This window comes from Mustela putorius, unplaced genomic scaffold (assembly GCF_011764305.1).
Source record: "Mustela putorius furo isolate JIRA1106 unplaced genomic scaffold, ASM1176430v1.1 tig00003909_pilon_pilon_pilon, whole genome shotgun sequence".
Taxonomy (NCBI): domain Eukaryota; kingdom Metazoa; phylum Chordata; class Mammalia; order Carnivora; family Mustelidae; genus Mustela; species Mustela putorius.
This window is the reverse complement of record NW_025422057.1, coordinates 40,736,358-40,752,455: the sequence shown is the minus strand read 5'-3', so window position 1 is coordinate 40,752,455 and position 16,098 is coordinate 40,736,358. Positions and strand designations below refer to the sequence as shown.

The 16,098-nt window shown below is 52.2% G+C and overlaps 1 protein-coding gene across 10 annotated transcripts in view; it reads right to left on the bottom strand.

Moving 5' to 3' along the window:
* Nucleotides 1-6,720: 6,720 nt before the first annotated feature.
* Nucleotides 6,721-16,098, bottom strand: part of ARHGAP22 (Rho GTPase activating protein 22) — a 166,017-nt gene continuing 156,639 nt past the window's right edge. For 8 of the 10 annotated variants that reach the window (XM_004765839.3, XM_004765841.3, XM_045068986.1 and 5 more), the window contains 5 exons: nt 15,445-15,577; nt 14,480-14,553; nt 13,725-13,846; nt 10,967-11,882; nt 6,721-7,294 (listed from right to left, as the gene is read on the bottom strand). In XM_004765839.3, the coding sequence (XP_004765896.2) occupies nt 7,066-7,294; nt 10,967-11,882; nt 13,725-13,846; nt 14,480-14,553; nt 15,445-15,577 (1,474 nt within the window). In that variant the 3' untranslated portion in view covers nt 6,721-7,065. The remainder of the gene's footprint in view (nt 7,295-10,966; nt 11,883-13,724; nt 13,847-14,479; nt 14,554-15,444; nt 15,578-16,098) is intronic. The other 2 variants (XM_045068987.1, XM_045068988.1) reach the window with 1 other exon arrangement.

Here is a 16,098-nt window from a genome sequence, read left to right as displayed (position 1 = left end):
GACACATAGATCAATGGGACAGAATAGAGAGCCCAGAAATAGACCCTCAACTCTATGATCAACTAAGGTTCGACAAAGCAGGAAAGAATGTCCAATGGAAAAAAGACAGCCTCTTCAATAAATGGTGCTGGGAAAATTGGACAGCCACATGCAGAAAAATGAAACTGGACCATATCCTTACACCACACACAAAAATAGACTCAAAATGGATGAAGGACCTCAATGTGCGAAAGGAATCCATCAAAATCCTTGAGGAGAACACAGGCAGCAACCTCTTCGACCTCAGCCGCAGCAACATCTTCCTAGGAACAACGCCAAAGGCAAGGGAAGCAAGGGCAAAAATGAACTATTGGGATTTCATCAAGATCAAAAGCTTTTGCACAACAAAGGAAACAGTTAACAAAATCAAGACAACTGACAGAATGGGAGAAGATATTTGCAAACGACATATCAGATAAAGGACTAGTGTCCAGAATCTATAAAGAACTTAGCAAACTCAACACCCAAAGAACAAATAATCCAATCAAGAAATGGGCAGAGGACATGAACAGACATTTCTGCAAAGAAGACATCCAGATGGCCAACAGACACATGAAAAAGTGCTCCATATCACTCGGCATCAGGGAAATACAAATCAAAACCACAATGCGATATCACCTCACACCAGTCAGAATGGCTAAAATCAACAAGTCAGGAAATGACAGATGCTGGCGAGGATGCGGAGAAAGGGGAACCCTCCTACACTGTTGGTGGGAATGCAAGCTGGTGCAGCCACTCTGGAAAACAGCATGGAGGTTCCTCAAAATGTTGAAAATAGAACTGCCCTATGACCCAGCAATTGCACTATTGGGTATTTACCCTAAAGATACAAACGTAGTGATCCAAAGGGGCACGTGCACCTGAATGTTTATAGCAGCAATGTCCACAATAGCCAAACTATGGAAAGAACCTAGATGTCCATCAACAGATGAATGGATCAAGAAGGTGTGGTATATATACACAATGGAATACTATGCAGCCATCAAAAGAAATGAAATCTTGCCATTTGCGACAACATGGATGGAACTAGAGCGTATCATGCTTAGCGAAATAAGTCAAGCAGAGAAAGACAACTATCATATGATCTCCCTGATATGAGGAAGTGGTGATGCAACATGGGGGCTTAAGTGGGTAGGAGAAGAATAAATGAAACAAGATGGGATTGGGAGGGAGACAAACCATAAGTGACTCTTAATCTCACAAAACAAACTGAGGGTTGCTGGGGGTTGGGGGTTTGGGAGAAGGGGGTGGGATTATGGACATTGGGGAGGGTATGTGCTTTGGTGAGTGCTGTGAAGTGTGTATACCTGGTGATTCACAGACCTGTACCCCTGGGGATAAAAATATATGTTTATAAAAAATAAAAAATTTTATTAAAAGCCTTAAAAAAAAAAGAAAGAGGCATGCCAAGCCCCAGGTGGCTACTATGAAAGAAGGGAACTGCGAAGCCATCAGGAGACTGCTAAGGGAAGACAGAGATGTGGAAGTGGAGGAGGGGCAGATGATGCAGCCAAAGTAATGATCAGGCACCCTTCCTAAAACCCTTCAAAGACTCAATACCTACTACCAAATCTAGGGTGTCCTGTGTTGACTTAGTAACAAGATTCATTGAGTGCTTACTCTATACCAGGCGCTAAGTGCTTTGTATGAGCTCAGAGTTTTTACAACTTTATTTGGTAAAAAACTGTTCTCCCCTCTTGTGATCAAATGGAGGTACAGAGATGCTGAGTAACTTGCTCAGGGCTATTCCACCAGCTTGTGGTGAGGCCAGGACCTGAATCTGGGCAGTCTGGCTCCAATCTTCAGTTTGGAACCACTCTGCTCTACAGGCGTTACAAAGTGAAGACTAAGAAGTTAAGTGAATAATGGCTTTTGTGTTCAAGTAAGTTATGGGGCTGCTACTCTAGAGGTGAGCATGTACATCATTTTTCTGGACTTCTTAAAAATTTTAGTATGCACTTGTATACACCTGTCTGCAACCATGTTCGTGTCCTTTGTCTTCCTAGTTCTTGTCTCGGAAGCCAATCCTTCCACTTTCTTGCATCTTTTTTCAGACTTCTCTCCTCATTATCACCCTCATTTGTTCATCATCATATTTCCCTCTCTACTGAATCATTCTTAGCCGCATCTATAGTAATTCCCATCTATAAAAGTCTCTTTCTCACTCCCTTTCACTCTGTTACCCTATTTTTCTGCTCCTGTTTACTTCAGGACTAATACAAAGATTAATCTGGACACTGTGTCTTCCCTTCACCCTTCATTCCGTCTTCAGACCATTCCTATCTAGTTGCTGGCCTGTCACTCTACTACATTTGGCCGGGACCACACTTCCTGGGCTAGCTTCCCTGCACCAAATTTATCCACTACCCACCAGTGGCCAAAAGAACTTTGTTGGAATACAAGCCAATTCATGTCCGTTGATTCAAAGCCTTTGATTGCTTTTCTGTGTCCCTTAAAATAACTCTACCCCAGGGGCGCCTGGGTGGCTCAGTGGGTTGGGCCTCTGCCTTTGGCTCGGGTCGTGTTCTCAGGGTCCTGGGATGGAGCCCCGCATCGGGTTCTCTGCTCAGCGGGGAGCCTGCTTCCCCCTCCCTCTTTCTGCCTGTCTCTGCCTACTTGTGATCTCTGTCAAATAAATAAATAAAGATTTTTTAAAAATAATAACTCTACTTTGGGTGACAAGGCCGTACAGAGTCTGGCCTTGTCTGGCTCCTGCCTCTTCTGTCACCCACCATGTCAACAGTGGTGCCAGCACTCGTGCAATCTTCTACAACTCTTTTTCTTCTGCGTACACCTGTCTAGTTGCATGGCGGCCCTGTCTGTCATTCACTCTGTTCAAATTCACCTCCTCAGAGAGGACTTCCAGGCTAATTTATCTAAAATATGCCACTGGGATCACCTTTTTCAGAGCAGTTATCAAAATCTGAATGTATCTTATGTACTTCTATTAAACACAATTCAACTGAGTAAATTTAGATCTTAATGGCTTTATTCAATGATTCATAAAAATTGGGCAGTATCCAACCTAAAAGAGAGGATCTCTGAGGAGCTATACAAAACGAAAAACTTAGACAGAGGGAGCAGGAAATTACACTACACAAAAATGCAGGTTGGTTATTGCGAGGTTGCTTTCTTGCAGGGGATCGTTGAGGTCTGTCCAGTAGATAACCTAACTAGTATGACCAGATTACTGATGGACTGATTTAAGATTCCATTTCTGGAAAAGCCCAAACTATAAGTCCTGGTTCCATGATCATGTGGCTGAGTGTAAGTGACTCCATTTGGGACCTGTTGTCTTCTTTTAATACTTCTTGATGGCCTGTCTTACCCCACTAGAATGTAAGCTCTATGAAAGCCATGACCTAGGTCTTGTTCCCTATCCCCACAATAATGAAAAGCCTTTTGGATTTCTGTAGTGGATATAAATGCAGCGGGGAAATCCTCTCCTAAAGCATGAAGTCTGAGAGGCTATCCCACCCTATGTGACCAGATCCTTGCCTCCTCTAGCCCTGCATCCTCCCCTGCTCCTCTCCTTTCTGTCTCTGTCTGTCTCTCACACTCACCCCTTTTGCTCTGGGTACACACATCAGCATACAGAACAGTGGAGGTGTCCCATCTGTCAGGAGTACTCCCTGCCCTCTGCCCTCTGTCTTAGAGGCACTACTTTTGCATCCTGTGCGCAGACCTCCTTAAAACATGATAGGGGTGAGGTAAAACTATCAAACCAGCATCTTTTCAATTTGGATGCATAATTAAGAAGACAGTCTCTTAATTAAGATTCCCTGGGATGGAAGCCTGACTCCTTCACTGACTTGTGTATGATTGTGGTCCAGGTCCTTAACCTCTCTGTGCTTCCAAAGCACTCAGCTCTAAAGTACAGAAAACAACACCATCTAATCACATGGGAGATGCTTAGGCCTGTGGGTGCAGCCACAACTCTCTGAGGTTATCCTCATTGTAGACAAGAGGGAACAGAGACCCACAGAGCTTAACTTCCCCAAGGTCTTTCAGCTGCGCAGAACCAGCCCAAGCCCTTTGCTCTATGCAGAAAGCTTTCTGTAGCTGTATCTCTCCTTTCTCACCAACCACCACACGGTTTGGGCACCTCATAGGTCCACCTGTCACAGGGCTTGGTGGAGCATGGAAGTAGTAGCCATGGGCTTGGTAGGAAGGGTATGATTTCTGGCAAAGGTGGGGGCTCTTGGCGGAGACAAGGGTATAAGAGGCAGCAGCGTTGTCTTATCTACCTAGCTGTGGGCTCATGTAAATGAGGAACCGTCCCTTTGTGACAGAACCAGAGGATATTGGGAGAAATATCCAGAGGGCTGGGGCCCTGCATCAAATGTAGGGGAATCTATGAAACATGTTGTTATTACTCCATTTACTGCCCACAGGCCTGGGAACATGGATACATGGACTTCATTCCGAGGCCCTTTTATAGTGTGGCATATACAGCGGTCATGACTGGTCCGTTATTCAACAGCCAAGTAAAACAAGGAGTCTTTCCCTCCCCCCCCCACACACAAACCCTAAAAACTGTACTCTTTTTTAATGGACATTTTTCAGTCTTAAGCCAATTCCTCTTTTTTAGTATGAGACTTATCATTTCCAGTTTTTCCTTTAAAATCAAAGACAAATTTTAAAGCACTTTTGAAGTAATCTAAGAGCAGAATCCTCCATTTTTGCCAATTTTCTGCTATTGCATGGTTGATGTATCCGCAATTTAACAGTTTTTTAGCAACTTGCCCTTGCTCTTTCTAAAGCATTCCAAAAAATCAAGGGTCTTCCAAACATTAATTTCCTGTGTTTTCACATTCATAATTCATCGGTTTACTTAATTTGAAATGTCATTACACTAATAGGTACAACTTGAATCCGCAATTTGGGAATAGGTTGTTGAAATGCACCTCAATTGGGGAAAACCTAAGTGGATTAGAGACAGGGTACTAGGCCAAAGCCCATTGGCTCTGGTACTGAGTGCGCTTTATAGGAAAAAGTCCTTATGTTTTACAGATAGAATGGAAAGTGCTGATTAAATGGAAACTGGAGGACAGAATTTTTACTGAATATTGCTGACTGATTTTCAGAGAAAAATTGCACTTGCAGATCCTAGTTTTGCCAGCAGGTGGCAGATGTGGTTCAGGAGCTGGTTTTGGCCAGGCCTTGGTTGGAAGCTGAGCCTCTGCTACTATGAATGAAAAGCTTTCCTTTTCATCTTGTGAAACCCTTTTTGTCTTTCCTGCTCCTTTGATAGCATGGTGGCATCTTCTTGCTGAGTTAAGGTTGGCAGAATTCCAGGACTGCAGTAAGAGAACCTAGGACCATAAGAATACACTGGTGTTCCCACCTATCTTCTCCTAGTCAAAGTTTCTCCTCTGAGCATGGGACCAGTTCCTATCTTGTTGAAGAATCGGCCGCTTCAATTTCTTTTCTCTTTCTCCTTGAATAGAGGGGAGAGCAATATTTTGCTTCCTGGGGAAGCTGGTCACCCAGATCATCTGCTATAGATTGCCTGAGAGTAGATCTGGGTGTTGCTCTCCACTGACCCCCTCCCTCACAATTCCCCGAGAGAACCCTTGACTGCTGATGCCGCTGGTGGCCTCGGCAGGCATCTGGCTTCCTGGTTGGTAAGACCATGGGTGGTCCAGCAGACGGCCATGGTCAGCCTGCCTCACCACTGTGGGAGTTAGCAGCCAGCTTGGGCCTGTGGGCTTGTACCTCATGGTAGGAAGCCAGCTCTTCTTGGGAGCACCGAGACACTGGCATTTAAACCTCAGTGTGGTAGTTTATACCGAACTCCAGTTGGATGGGTGGTTGGTCCTGAGGGACTTTTCCAGAGATAGTGATTAGAAATTGGGGCACTTTGGTGCTCAGGATAGCAAGGGGTGGTATGTAGGACACTGAGCAGGAGCAAGCGAAATGATACCAGTGCTCTCCTCTCAGAGGCAACTTCTTTGTTGCTCCTTAAGTCCCATCCCTAAGAGCTCTGACCCAGGCCTCCACATGTGTAGTGGTGGCCAGCCGCACGCTTTCTTGAAAGCTTTGCCCTGATGGAGCTTTGAAGTCTGAGGATGAACTGGAGAAGGATGGTAAAATGGGCACAGAAGGGAAAGGGACTAGCACTAGGTCGAGGGGAATCTGCAGGGAAACAGAGCACATAGCCTGAGGCACACTTGGAAGACCAAGGATGGGCACTTCCCATCACTGTGGCTCTCTTTTCCTTTAAACACAGGCCCTATGCCACCCCCCACACACACACACATACACACATACCCTGGGTGTAGAAGTGCGGTGTAGAGTGCCCATGCTAAGCTCTGACTCATAGGCTCTGGCCCTGGAGATCTGGGGCCAAGCAAAGGCAAGCAAGTTATGGTGGAAGGCTTGAGAGGAATTCTAGGACAAATGCCAGCTGCAGAGGCCCTGGTGGCTCAGAGGGGGAAGGAAAGACTGAGGAAAATCGTCTGGCCTTGGCATACAGAGAACATGGAGCAAAACACAGATTTGCATAAATCCAGCTTTGGTGACTGTGACAACACTGAGTGTTCCTCAGGGAGGTTCATAACCCACTTCTGAACCCCAGGCCATTCCACCCATCTGACACCTTGGGGACTTTCAAATCTGCGAACAATTTGGTAACCTTCATTCTACATGACCATAAAGGAGGAGTCAGGAATCCAGACATCATGCTATGTCAGCAAATTTAATAAAGAATGCAAAAAAAGTAACCCAGTGGGCTACTCAGATCCCAGGAGTCATCTGTTTTAACCGTCACGGGACTGTCCCCTCTGACAGCTGCCAGGCCCTGCATGGTCAGAGCAGCATCCAGATCTCACATGGCGCTTGGGCTGCTCCCAAGAGTCCCTCCTGGGGGTGTCGGGACCCCTCCCTCCGGCTAGCTCCAGAGCTCCTGGCACCACAGAAGCCCAGGTCCACGCTGCAGGGCCTTGTGTCTCCTCATGAGGTGGACGGCCATCTCTGCTCAGAGGCGGGCGAGCACCGTTGTTCATGGGAGTTCTTTCCACTCCTTCACTTTGGGGCTTTGTCACCTCTTGCTCCTACAGTCAGGCTTCCGAGGGTTGAAAAAAACTCCTCCATTTCCTTCTGCAGCAGCTGGTTCCTCTTCTCTGCATCTTCCCGCGCCCGCTCTGAGTTCCTCAGCTTTATTTCCAGCATTGTGTACTTTTTCTTTTCCTGGTCTAGTTCTTCTTCTAGCCGTGACATTCGTTTCCTCAGGTTGGCACTACCTTCTTCAAGTCTTTAAAATCAAGAAGAAAGACACTGTTTTAGCTTTTGGCCAGCTGGGTTTCAGCAAACTCATGCCTGCGTGCACGCCTTCCAAAGGAGCTGGACATACGGCCCACGGAGGGGAAGGACGCGTGCAGGCTCAGACCTGGCTCTGGGACAGGCCTCACAGGCCTCTCAGGTCCTCACCAGACCTGGGCACTCATCCCCAGGGCACCTCCCCTTGGCCTGTGATCCAGAAATGCCAGGGGCCTCCCTGAGTCCTCACTAAAATATAGAGTACTGAGGAAGGGACCGCTGGCTGGCAGAAAACAGGCCTGGTTCCCAAATGGAGAGGGAAGTAAGAAACTGTCCCCTTGCCTTTGTTCGTCTGTGAGGCCCCTCGTACTCCAGCCTCCCTCTGGCTACCCCACCTCCCACAACTCCCCAGACCCCAGCCAGATGCTACACGACTTGGGGAAACCCCATTTGTGTTGTCACCTGCACTACTCCTTGTCGTCCATGCCCCAGCTCAAACATGTCACCCTCCATGATACTTCTCTGGATCCCCCCCAGCCCCAGACATGCTTCTCTGGATGTTGACGCCACACTCTACGAAGGCTGGCACATCCATTTTCTCAACCAGATGACTACTTCCTAGAAGGCCTCTGGGGTATGCTGAGCCCAGCCCCTGGGAACCAACACGCTGGAGTCTGAGCCCCAGCCTGGCTGTTTATGAAGCAACACAAACGGCTCTGAGTCCTGGTATCCTTTCTGAAAAAAAATCCCCCAAGAGCTACAGCTACAATGGACAAAGAAGACCAAGAAGACCACAGTGCACCACCTGTCACGTGGCATACTGGAGTAAGTATCCATTCCCCATCCCCAGGATGAGGCCCAGGCCTCCACCCTGTCACTGAACACTAAGCATGAAGGAGGCAGGAAAGCTGCCTGTGCCTCAGCCCTCCATCTGGGGAGCACGAGACATGCTGTGACACAGAAGAACCGCCAAGGTGAGTGGCAGCAGGGACCCCACAGACACCACCCCCCCCTTGCTTCTCCTCGGGCTCCAGCCCCCTCTTTGCTCCTCCTTCTCTGTCCTGGCCCTCTCAAGCTCAGGCCTGGGCCTCCTGTCTTCCTCTCTATGGTTCTTCGTGTGACATCATCCAATCTCCAGACCCAAAGCATCATCTCCGCACTGACGACCTCTCAGCCTCTATCTCCCTAAACTCCACTCAGAAACTCCATAAGCATTGCACCTTAACAGGCCCACAGATGGCTCCTGACCCTGCCTCTCCAAACCACTGCAGCAGCCCTGGTGTCCCACTCAGTGAACACCTTCTTCCAATTATTCCAAAACAAAAAGTTCTCTTAAGTCGGTTTTCTTTCACCCCCATGTCTGGCCAATTAGCAACACCCTCCAAATATGTTCTGAATCTGGCTTTTCTCTCTACCTTGACTGCTGCCTTTGATGTCGATGCTACTCACATGTCTAGCCCGGAGCTCCACACTCTGCCCTCCACCCCCCTTTCTCCCATTCCCCTCGTCCCCACTTTCTTCCACGTGCCCCTCTCACCACAGCCCCTGGGCTTCTGCCCCAGCCTTCCAACCCTCTCCCCACCATGGTCCCCTTCCCTTCACCCTGCTTTGTTCTCCTTTATTGAACCTTCTCACATACAACAGATTTTTAAAATCTGTCCCGTTTCTGGTCTCTCTCCGCCTCCAACCCCCAAACACCACCAAATAAGAATGAGAGTAGAAGTTTTGATCAGCTCTGGTCTTGGCTGTGTCCCCAGCATCTCATATAGTGTCTGCACATCATAGACACTCAGTGCATTCTCTTTTGGGAATACAGGAATTGGCACAGGGGAGGGGTTCTGAGTCCTGGGAGGCAGGGCAGAAAGCTGGTTTCCCCCAACCCCCCAGACCAGACCCAGTACTGACTGACTGCTGTGTGCAGCTATATTCCCCAAAGACCCACTGGATGGGGCTTCAGTCTTTCTTGTGCTCCTATAGACCCTTCTCTCCTTAGACCACCCTGTCAGTGAGGGGACTCTAGGGGCTACCACTGCAGTCCCTTTCTTTCTGTGAGTTTTGTCTTACCTCCAGCCCCCCAAGCAAGAGGGAGTGTGATCAGTGAAAGTTTCCTGAGCACTCTGGATGCACCGGGCCCTGCGCTCGGCACTGCCACCCACTGTGGCACTCAATCCTCAGGACAGATGGGTGTAGTCCCCCGAGCCCAGAGATCCGGCCCACACAGACATTCGACCAGTACACACTGGAATCAGAGAGCCTGCCTGGGATGCTTAGCCAGTGCACAGGGGGCAGGGACTCGACCCCAGGCAGTCTTATCCAGAGGCCCCCATGGAACAACACTGCATTTCCCCCCGAGAGACCAAGCTTCTGAGAAGATGAGAGAACTAGAAGCTCAAGTTGGCTCCACAAACAGCTAAAGAAGTGAGAAGCTGGTTCTGACCTCTTCTGAGGCTGTGTGAGGACAGCCTTCGCCTGGTAATACCTCCCACATATTCTGTAGTTTTTGTCTGTGAGCTCATCTTCAGCTGTAATCATCTTTCTCTTTATCTGCAGGGTATTCCACTGTTCCTCTGGCTGGTAAATTCCAACCCAGTGCTCATATTTGAGGGGTTTTCCCCCCTGTTGTGTACCTCACAGTTTTATTCATGCTGCGTCCTTTCTTCTCCTTGCTCAGTCCAATTCTATTGGTCGTTCAACTCCTGGCTTAGACATCGCCTGCCATGACCCTCCCTGACCTCCTGCAGAGCAAAAGGGCCAAACACTGCCCCTCCAGCTCCCTGTAGAAATCCCAGTCTCCGAGTAAGAAGCACCTCCACTATCTCTGATGAGGAAAGGAAGATGTCAGAGCCCACAAACACCTTCTGCTAGTGGGTGGGGCCTGATATATAGGTCAGACAGCTGGGGCCAGGCGCTGAGAAGCCTGAGAAGCTGGTAGAAGCACTGTAAACTGGCCATTCAGGCGCTGTTGGTGACCTTGGTTGGAGAACCTGGTGCCTCAGAGCTGGAAAACACCCTCCTCCCAGGGAGGCTGGAAGGATCAAACCAGGACCATCTGTGAGCAAAAAGGATATGGCACAAGGCATCCTCCTGTGACCAGGGAAGGCAGGAGGGCAGGGCTCAGCACAGCCAGCTCCCTCCTCCTGGGAAACAGGATTACAATCCTGGAAGAAGTCCTTGCTCCCTTATCAGGCCCAACCATGGTCCACCAGCCAGGCTGGCCTGGGGTCTGCACTGCACATGGGCACTTCCTCAGGTTCCTGCATACCTCATGGAGCCTGTCTCCTTCCTGAGGGCCACACAGGGACCTCCATGCTGAGCCCCTCCATTAAAGATGCTCAGAGCAGCGCAGGCTGGGATTCTCACTCACTTACTCAGCAGGCATTTATGGAGCTCTGACAGCATGCCAGGCCCTGTAGCTCCCGAGCTTTTCCAGACAGAGGACCCCCACCCCTCCATTCCCAGCCCTGTTCTGGGGGCATTGTCCCAGAAAAGTGGCTTCCTGGGACTGGCTACTCTGAGCCTGGCCTCAGAGAGGCTTTCTATCAGAGCCAGAGGTCATGACCAGAGGCAGACTACCAGGGCCAGCGCCCCATGAGCTGCTGGCCACAAAGGCTCTGCCCAGCCCCAGGGGTGCCAGCCTCGCACTTGCCCCGTGGCTGCAGCCCTTTACCTTTTTATACTGGTCTCGTACTCAGTCCTCTGCCGGCACAGCTCTGCCCTGAGCTCCGTGACCAGGCCCTGGAGAGCCTCGGAGCAGCGGGCATAGTCCTGGGTGGGGCTGCCTGGGTCGCTGGGCTCACTGCTGCTGATGCAGGTGCCCACCTCGTCCAGGCCACGGCCCAGGTCTGGGGATCTGCGTTCCTCGCTGCTACTGAGGAAAGGGGAAGGCTCAAGGGCCCCCTCGGTGTGCAGGGAGCTGCAGGCGGACGAGTCGCTGGCCCGGCAGGCTGTGCAGCTGCTGACTGAGTCCCTGGCCGATGCCTCACAAGAGGAGGCCCCCGACCACACTGTGCTGGCCACACTGGGGGTGCTGGGGAAGAGGCCGCTGGGTGGGGGCACATTGTCATAAGTGGAAAGTCTCTGCGAAGAGCCTGAGTCCTTGAGCCGTTCTCCCGAGGAGGCCCGGCGGTGGCCACGCAGGGAGGACAGTCCGTTCATGAGCCAGTTCCCTCCAGAGGAGATGATGGGCACCTCCAGGGATGAGCTTCCCGCCTTTGGGCTCCCCGAACGGGATCCTGACTGCCAGAAGGAAGACTTCCAGTTGGGCAGAGTTTGCACTTTCTTCCCAGGGCTGGGGGCAGCAGGGCCACCTCGGGTACCCAGGCCCGTGGGGGAGGTTCTAGACAGCGCTGCCACAGTGGCCCCATCCAGAGACGAGGTCCTGTGTGATGGCAGGCCAGGGCTGCTAGGGCTGCTGGGGCTGCTGGGTTCCGGCTGGCCGTCCCTCGGGCCCTCCTCAGAGCCCCATCCCACGGTGCACGGTGGGCCCCCATGCGGGGAGGTCGGCCCTTCCTCGGCCCTCGCAGTGAAGAGTTGGCTGTGTTTGCGGATCAGGACAGTCATCAGGTGCTGGACCAGAGAAGTGCCTGCCAGGAAGACCAAGTGAGAAAGCCTGGCTGTGAATGTCTCCAATCCAGGCTCTCTAGACCAGACCCAACCCAGGGTGGCCGCAGTCTGGAACCAGGCTGCACCTCAGGGGAGAACTTAGCAAGAGCTTGACATCTGCCTCCAAAGGAAAGGACAGTCACCACACCCTCCAAATCTAGTGCAGACAAAAAAATCCCACATCCCCTTCCTTGGACACAGAAGGGGCACTGTGCCTGCAGCCTGCTGCATCCCACTGGGTGTGGGGAAGGTGCAGACACTATGCCCACAGGGGACGCAGAGCGAGCCAGTGGCAGTCTGGCCCTGGAAACCGGGACCTAGACGTCCCAGCCTTCTCAGCTGGCCCACGTCACTTCCCTGTACTGCCAAAGGGGGCTGTGTGTGACTGTCCACACAGTGGGCGGCACAAGGGTCTGGGTCAGGGACAGAGATGGTCTACAGGTGCAAGTGGACACACACACACACACACACACAGTCCCACGTACATGTGTTGACAACACACGAATGTACGCAGTCCCCAACATGTACAACCCACTCTGCCCTGACCCTATTCTCTCTCATATGTACACACACACACACAATACCTCTTCTCCAGGCCGCGGTCCCCTGAGATGCAGCCTGTGATGCCTGTGGTTCCTGCCCGAGGGTGTTGGGGGTCAGTCATAGGGTGGGGGGCAATACAATGGGAGCATAGTACCTATCCGCTTGCCTTTTTCCCTCCTGCTACCCTCCACCAAAGACCAGAGCCTGGGAAGTTTTCCAGGGGATAAGGAAGGAGGGCTGGCTGGGTGGACCCTCCCACTGGAGGTAACTAAAGAATCCTGGAAAAAATAAGGAATCTTTAGCCAGAAAACTGGGTGAAGCAGGAACTCAGTGTTTGCTGTTGGGCGTTTGTTCAACCTGGCAGGCTGAGAACCTGGGGGGCGTGGGATGAGACCGAGCTAGGCAGGCCAAGGGGGGCATCTGAAGGAGAGTGCCACCCCGAGAGCCACACCCCAGGCGGACACAGAGCTCCATAGCCCACCCCCACACTCCTCTCTCCCAGGTCACGCTCAGCAAGGAGTGGCAACTCCGGCCTCAGCTCGCCTGGCGGCAGCTCCAGCTACCTCCATGCTGTGTGAGTGCCCGCCAGCCTCTGCATACCTCAGCTGGCGCTGGCTGCGGGGCTCCCATCCGTGGGCAGCAGGACTCCCTGACTAACTGCGCCAGGACAGTCTTCCACAGGCCCTCTGAGTGCGGGCTCTAGCTTCTGGGCCAGCCTGGACCTGTGGCCTTTGATAAACCTGGCTGACAGAATCACCTTACCTCTCCTGACCTCACTCAGTTTCCCCATCTGCGAAGTGGGTGTAATAACTGCATCATGAGCCCGTGAAACTGACAGTGAGGTGATGCAGAAAAGGCCCTCCTACAGGCTCTCGCCTATCGCACGCAGCCGCTCCTGCTGTTTATAATCATTATTTATACATCAGGGTACAGCTCTGACATCCAGGAGACTGTGACAACTACTTAACATTTACTTAAGGAAAGCAAAAACACCAGTGTGTGTATTCAAGGGCAAGGGCACTGACCTCTTCCATCCCCCAGCCTCTCCCACCATTCTAATTGCTCTCAGTGACCCCATCTACAGGGCAAAGTTCCTTTTCATGCTGGACCCCATGGGGTCGGTAGGGGGGAAAGGGGAGTCCCCTGGAACAGAGCCCCTTCCCACTGGCCTGGCCCTTGGCCGGACTGATGCAGGGTGATGCTTCTGAGGACCCTTCCAGGACCAAGAGGAGGCCAGACTGGGCAGCACCCAGCACCGCCATGTACCCCTCCACCATTACCTTCCATGATGGTTACTGGGTCTTCTATCTGTGGCCGAAGTATGTTGGGTCCAAAAACGGTTGCTAGGTTCTGGACACTCATCTTGTTGACATTTGAGTGAGACTGGACTTCATCCAGAAACCTGTACAGTAAGGAAGAAGCAGCTGGAGGAAAAGCAAAAGCTGAAGCCAGATCTGCTGCAAGCTGCCTGGCCTTCATGCCCAGCCATGTCCACATGTGTCTACGGCTGCTGGGCATACCCAGCTGCCCATAGCAAACTCTGAAGAGGGCAGAGCTAACCCCTCTGAGGGCTAGGAGATGGCCATCAGAAGCAGAGGCCAGTGGGACAAGGACCTATTGTCAGTGAGGCAGCAGGACACACAGCTCTCTCACCTGCAGTGGGGGCAGATGCCCAAGAAGGCCAAGATGCCTCAGACGTGGGGCAAGGTGAGGGCTACACAGCAGGCCTTCTCCTGGACGTTCCAGGAACCTGGGTCGAGGCCACTGTGCTCAGGACACAGACCCCTGGGGGATGGGACAGCGAGAGGCACCCAAAGAAGGCTGAAGGGACACACGGTATGTCCCTTCTCTTCAGGAATATACACTAGGGGATATAACACTGCCTGCTCCCATGGGTACCGTAAGTCCCAGCAGTGCAGGGGCTGTGTTCTTTCATGCTCTTCGCTGGCTCCATCAACACAGGGAGAGGAGTGTCGGGTGGGAGAATGGCGGAGAATCCCTCTGGGAAGGGAAGCTCCCGCCCCTAGTCACTTACTTGCAGATATATCTGAGCAGGTTGTAATTGGCCAGGGGAAGGCTGCTCACTTGCTTAGCCAACTCCAGTGTCCCCTTGGGATTGAAAGAGAAACACAGCATTTCAAAGGCCAGCAGTGAGACTCCAGGCCCTTCTGCTGGAGGGAGGACTGGAAGCAGGACAGGAATCTGAGTCCAGACCTCCAGCCAAGGCCCCTGCCGCCAGGCCCCAGGTGGCCAGAAGGTGCCACCACCTCCACCTCCCTCTGAGGAGTGGCAACACCAGCCTCGGAAAAGCAGATTTACTTTTGGGAAACTGATGTGAAGGGTGTGCCTCTGCAGGGTCAAGGAGGAATGTCAGGGCCACAGCTCAGCACACTTACAGAGGCACAAATATTTGCCAGGTAAAGACCCCTCATCTCCCACCAGGCCGAAGGTCGGCAAAGAGTCCTTCTCCAGCCAAAGCTGGCTTAGGGCTGCAGGCAGGCACCTACAGGAGAGGGTGAGGGTAGGCGTGGGAGCCCTCTGTCCTGGAAGCAGTCTCAAATTCTTTTGGGAGGAGGCAGGATATAAATAGATGAAAAGTCTGGTGGTTTCTGAACCCTGTGGCTTGCCTGGATAGCTTGAGGTTGAGCTGGGTAGTTTAGCAGGAGTCCCTACTATGTGGGGGCCCACACCTGGGCCCCAGGCCCCCAACCATGACTGGAACTTGGCCTGCTTTAGGAGGTAGCTGCTCCTCCCGGGGACTGAGGCCTGCACACAGAGCGGACCATACACAGACAGGGGACGTTCCAGGCACCCACCCATATACAGAGCAGGTTGCTCCAGGCCCCCTTCAGAGCAGGAAGGTCAAGGCCTCCCATCTTACAGAGCAGGCTATAGGCAGGATCTATGGGCCATGAAATTAACTAAACGTCTGTACCCTGCTCCATACACCCACCTCCCAGTGGGCCCGCTTCCCAGGATGGGTCCCCAGGAGCCACTAACCTCCCCCTCGTCCTTGGTGAGCAGCTGGGCACAGCTGAGGAAGTCCTCATACCTGGCGAAGGGGACCACAGGCTCAGGGAGCTCCCGCAGGTAGAGCTTCAACAGAGAGGCCACCGTGTGCACGTCTGTTGTGCTGTGGGCAGGGGGATGTGCATGAGGCCTGGGACACCAGGGAACCCCAGAAGTGGCCAGCACCTTGTACCCCTCCCCCAGGAGCAGCCTCCGCACTCGTCTCCACATGTGTGCTCAATGTGTCCAATTAGCCTGGGAGCTGGATGAGTGAAGGGACCATGGGGGTGGTTGCCCCGGTGCAGGACAACATGAGAAGAGCTCTGCTCCCAGCAGGGGTGGATGATGGGGAGACTGAGCTTGCTCCCCCCACCCCCAGAATGGCTCACCAATGGCAGGCGTGGGGCCAAGTCAAAGGAACCTGCCATGCTGGCCTGCTGAGCTCCTGGAAAGAGCAGGCATCACTGGGCACTGGCTGCTGGGGACCAAGAAGGTCAGAGGTCAGGCCCCTTCCCTCAGCCTCCGGGTTCCTACTTACATTATAGACGCCCGGGCTTCTATGTTCATCACACTATTTCTAGTGCCCCAGTGCCCTGCATGTCCCCTTGGAGGCCTCAGTCTCCTGTACCCCAGCTTGGAGCTGCC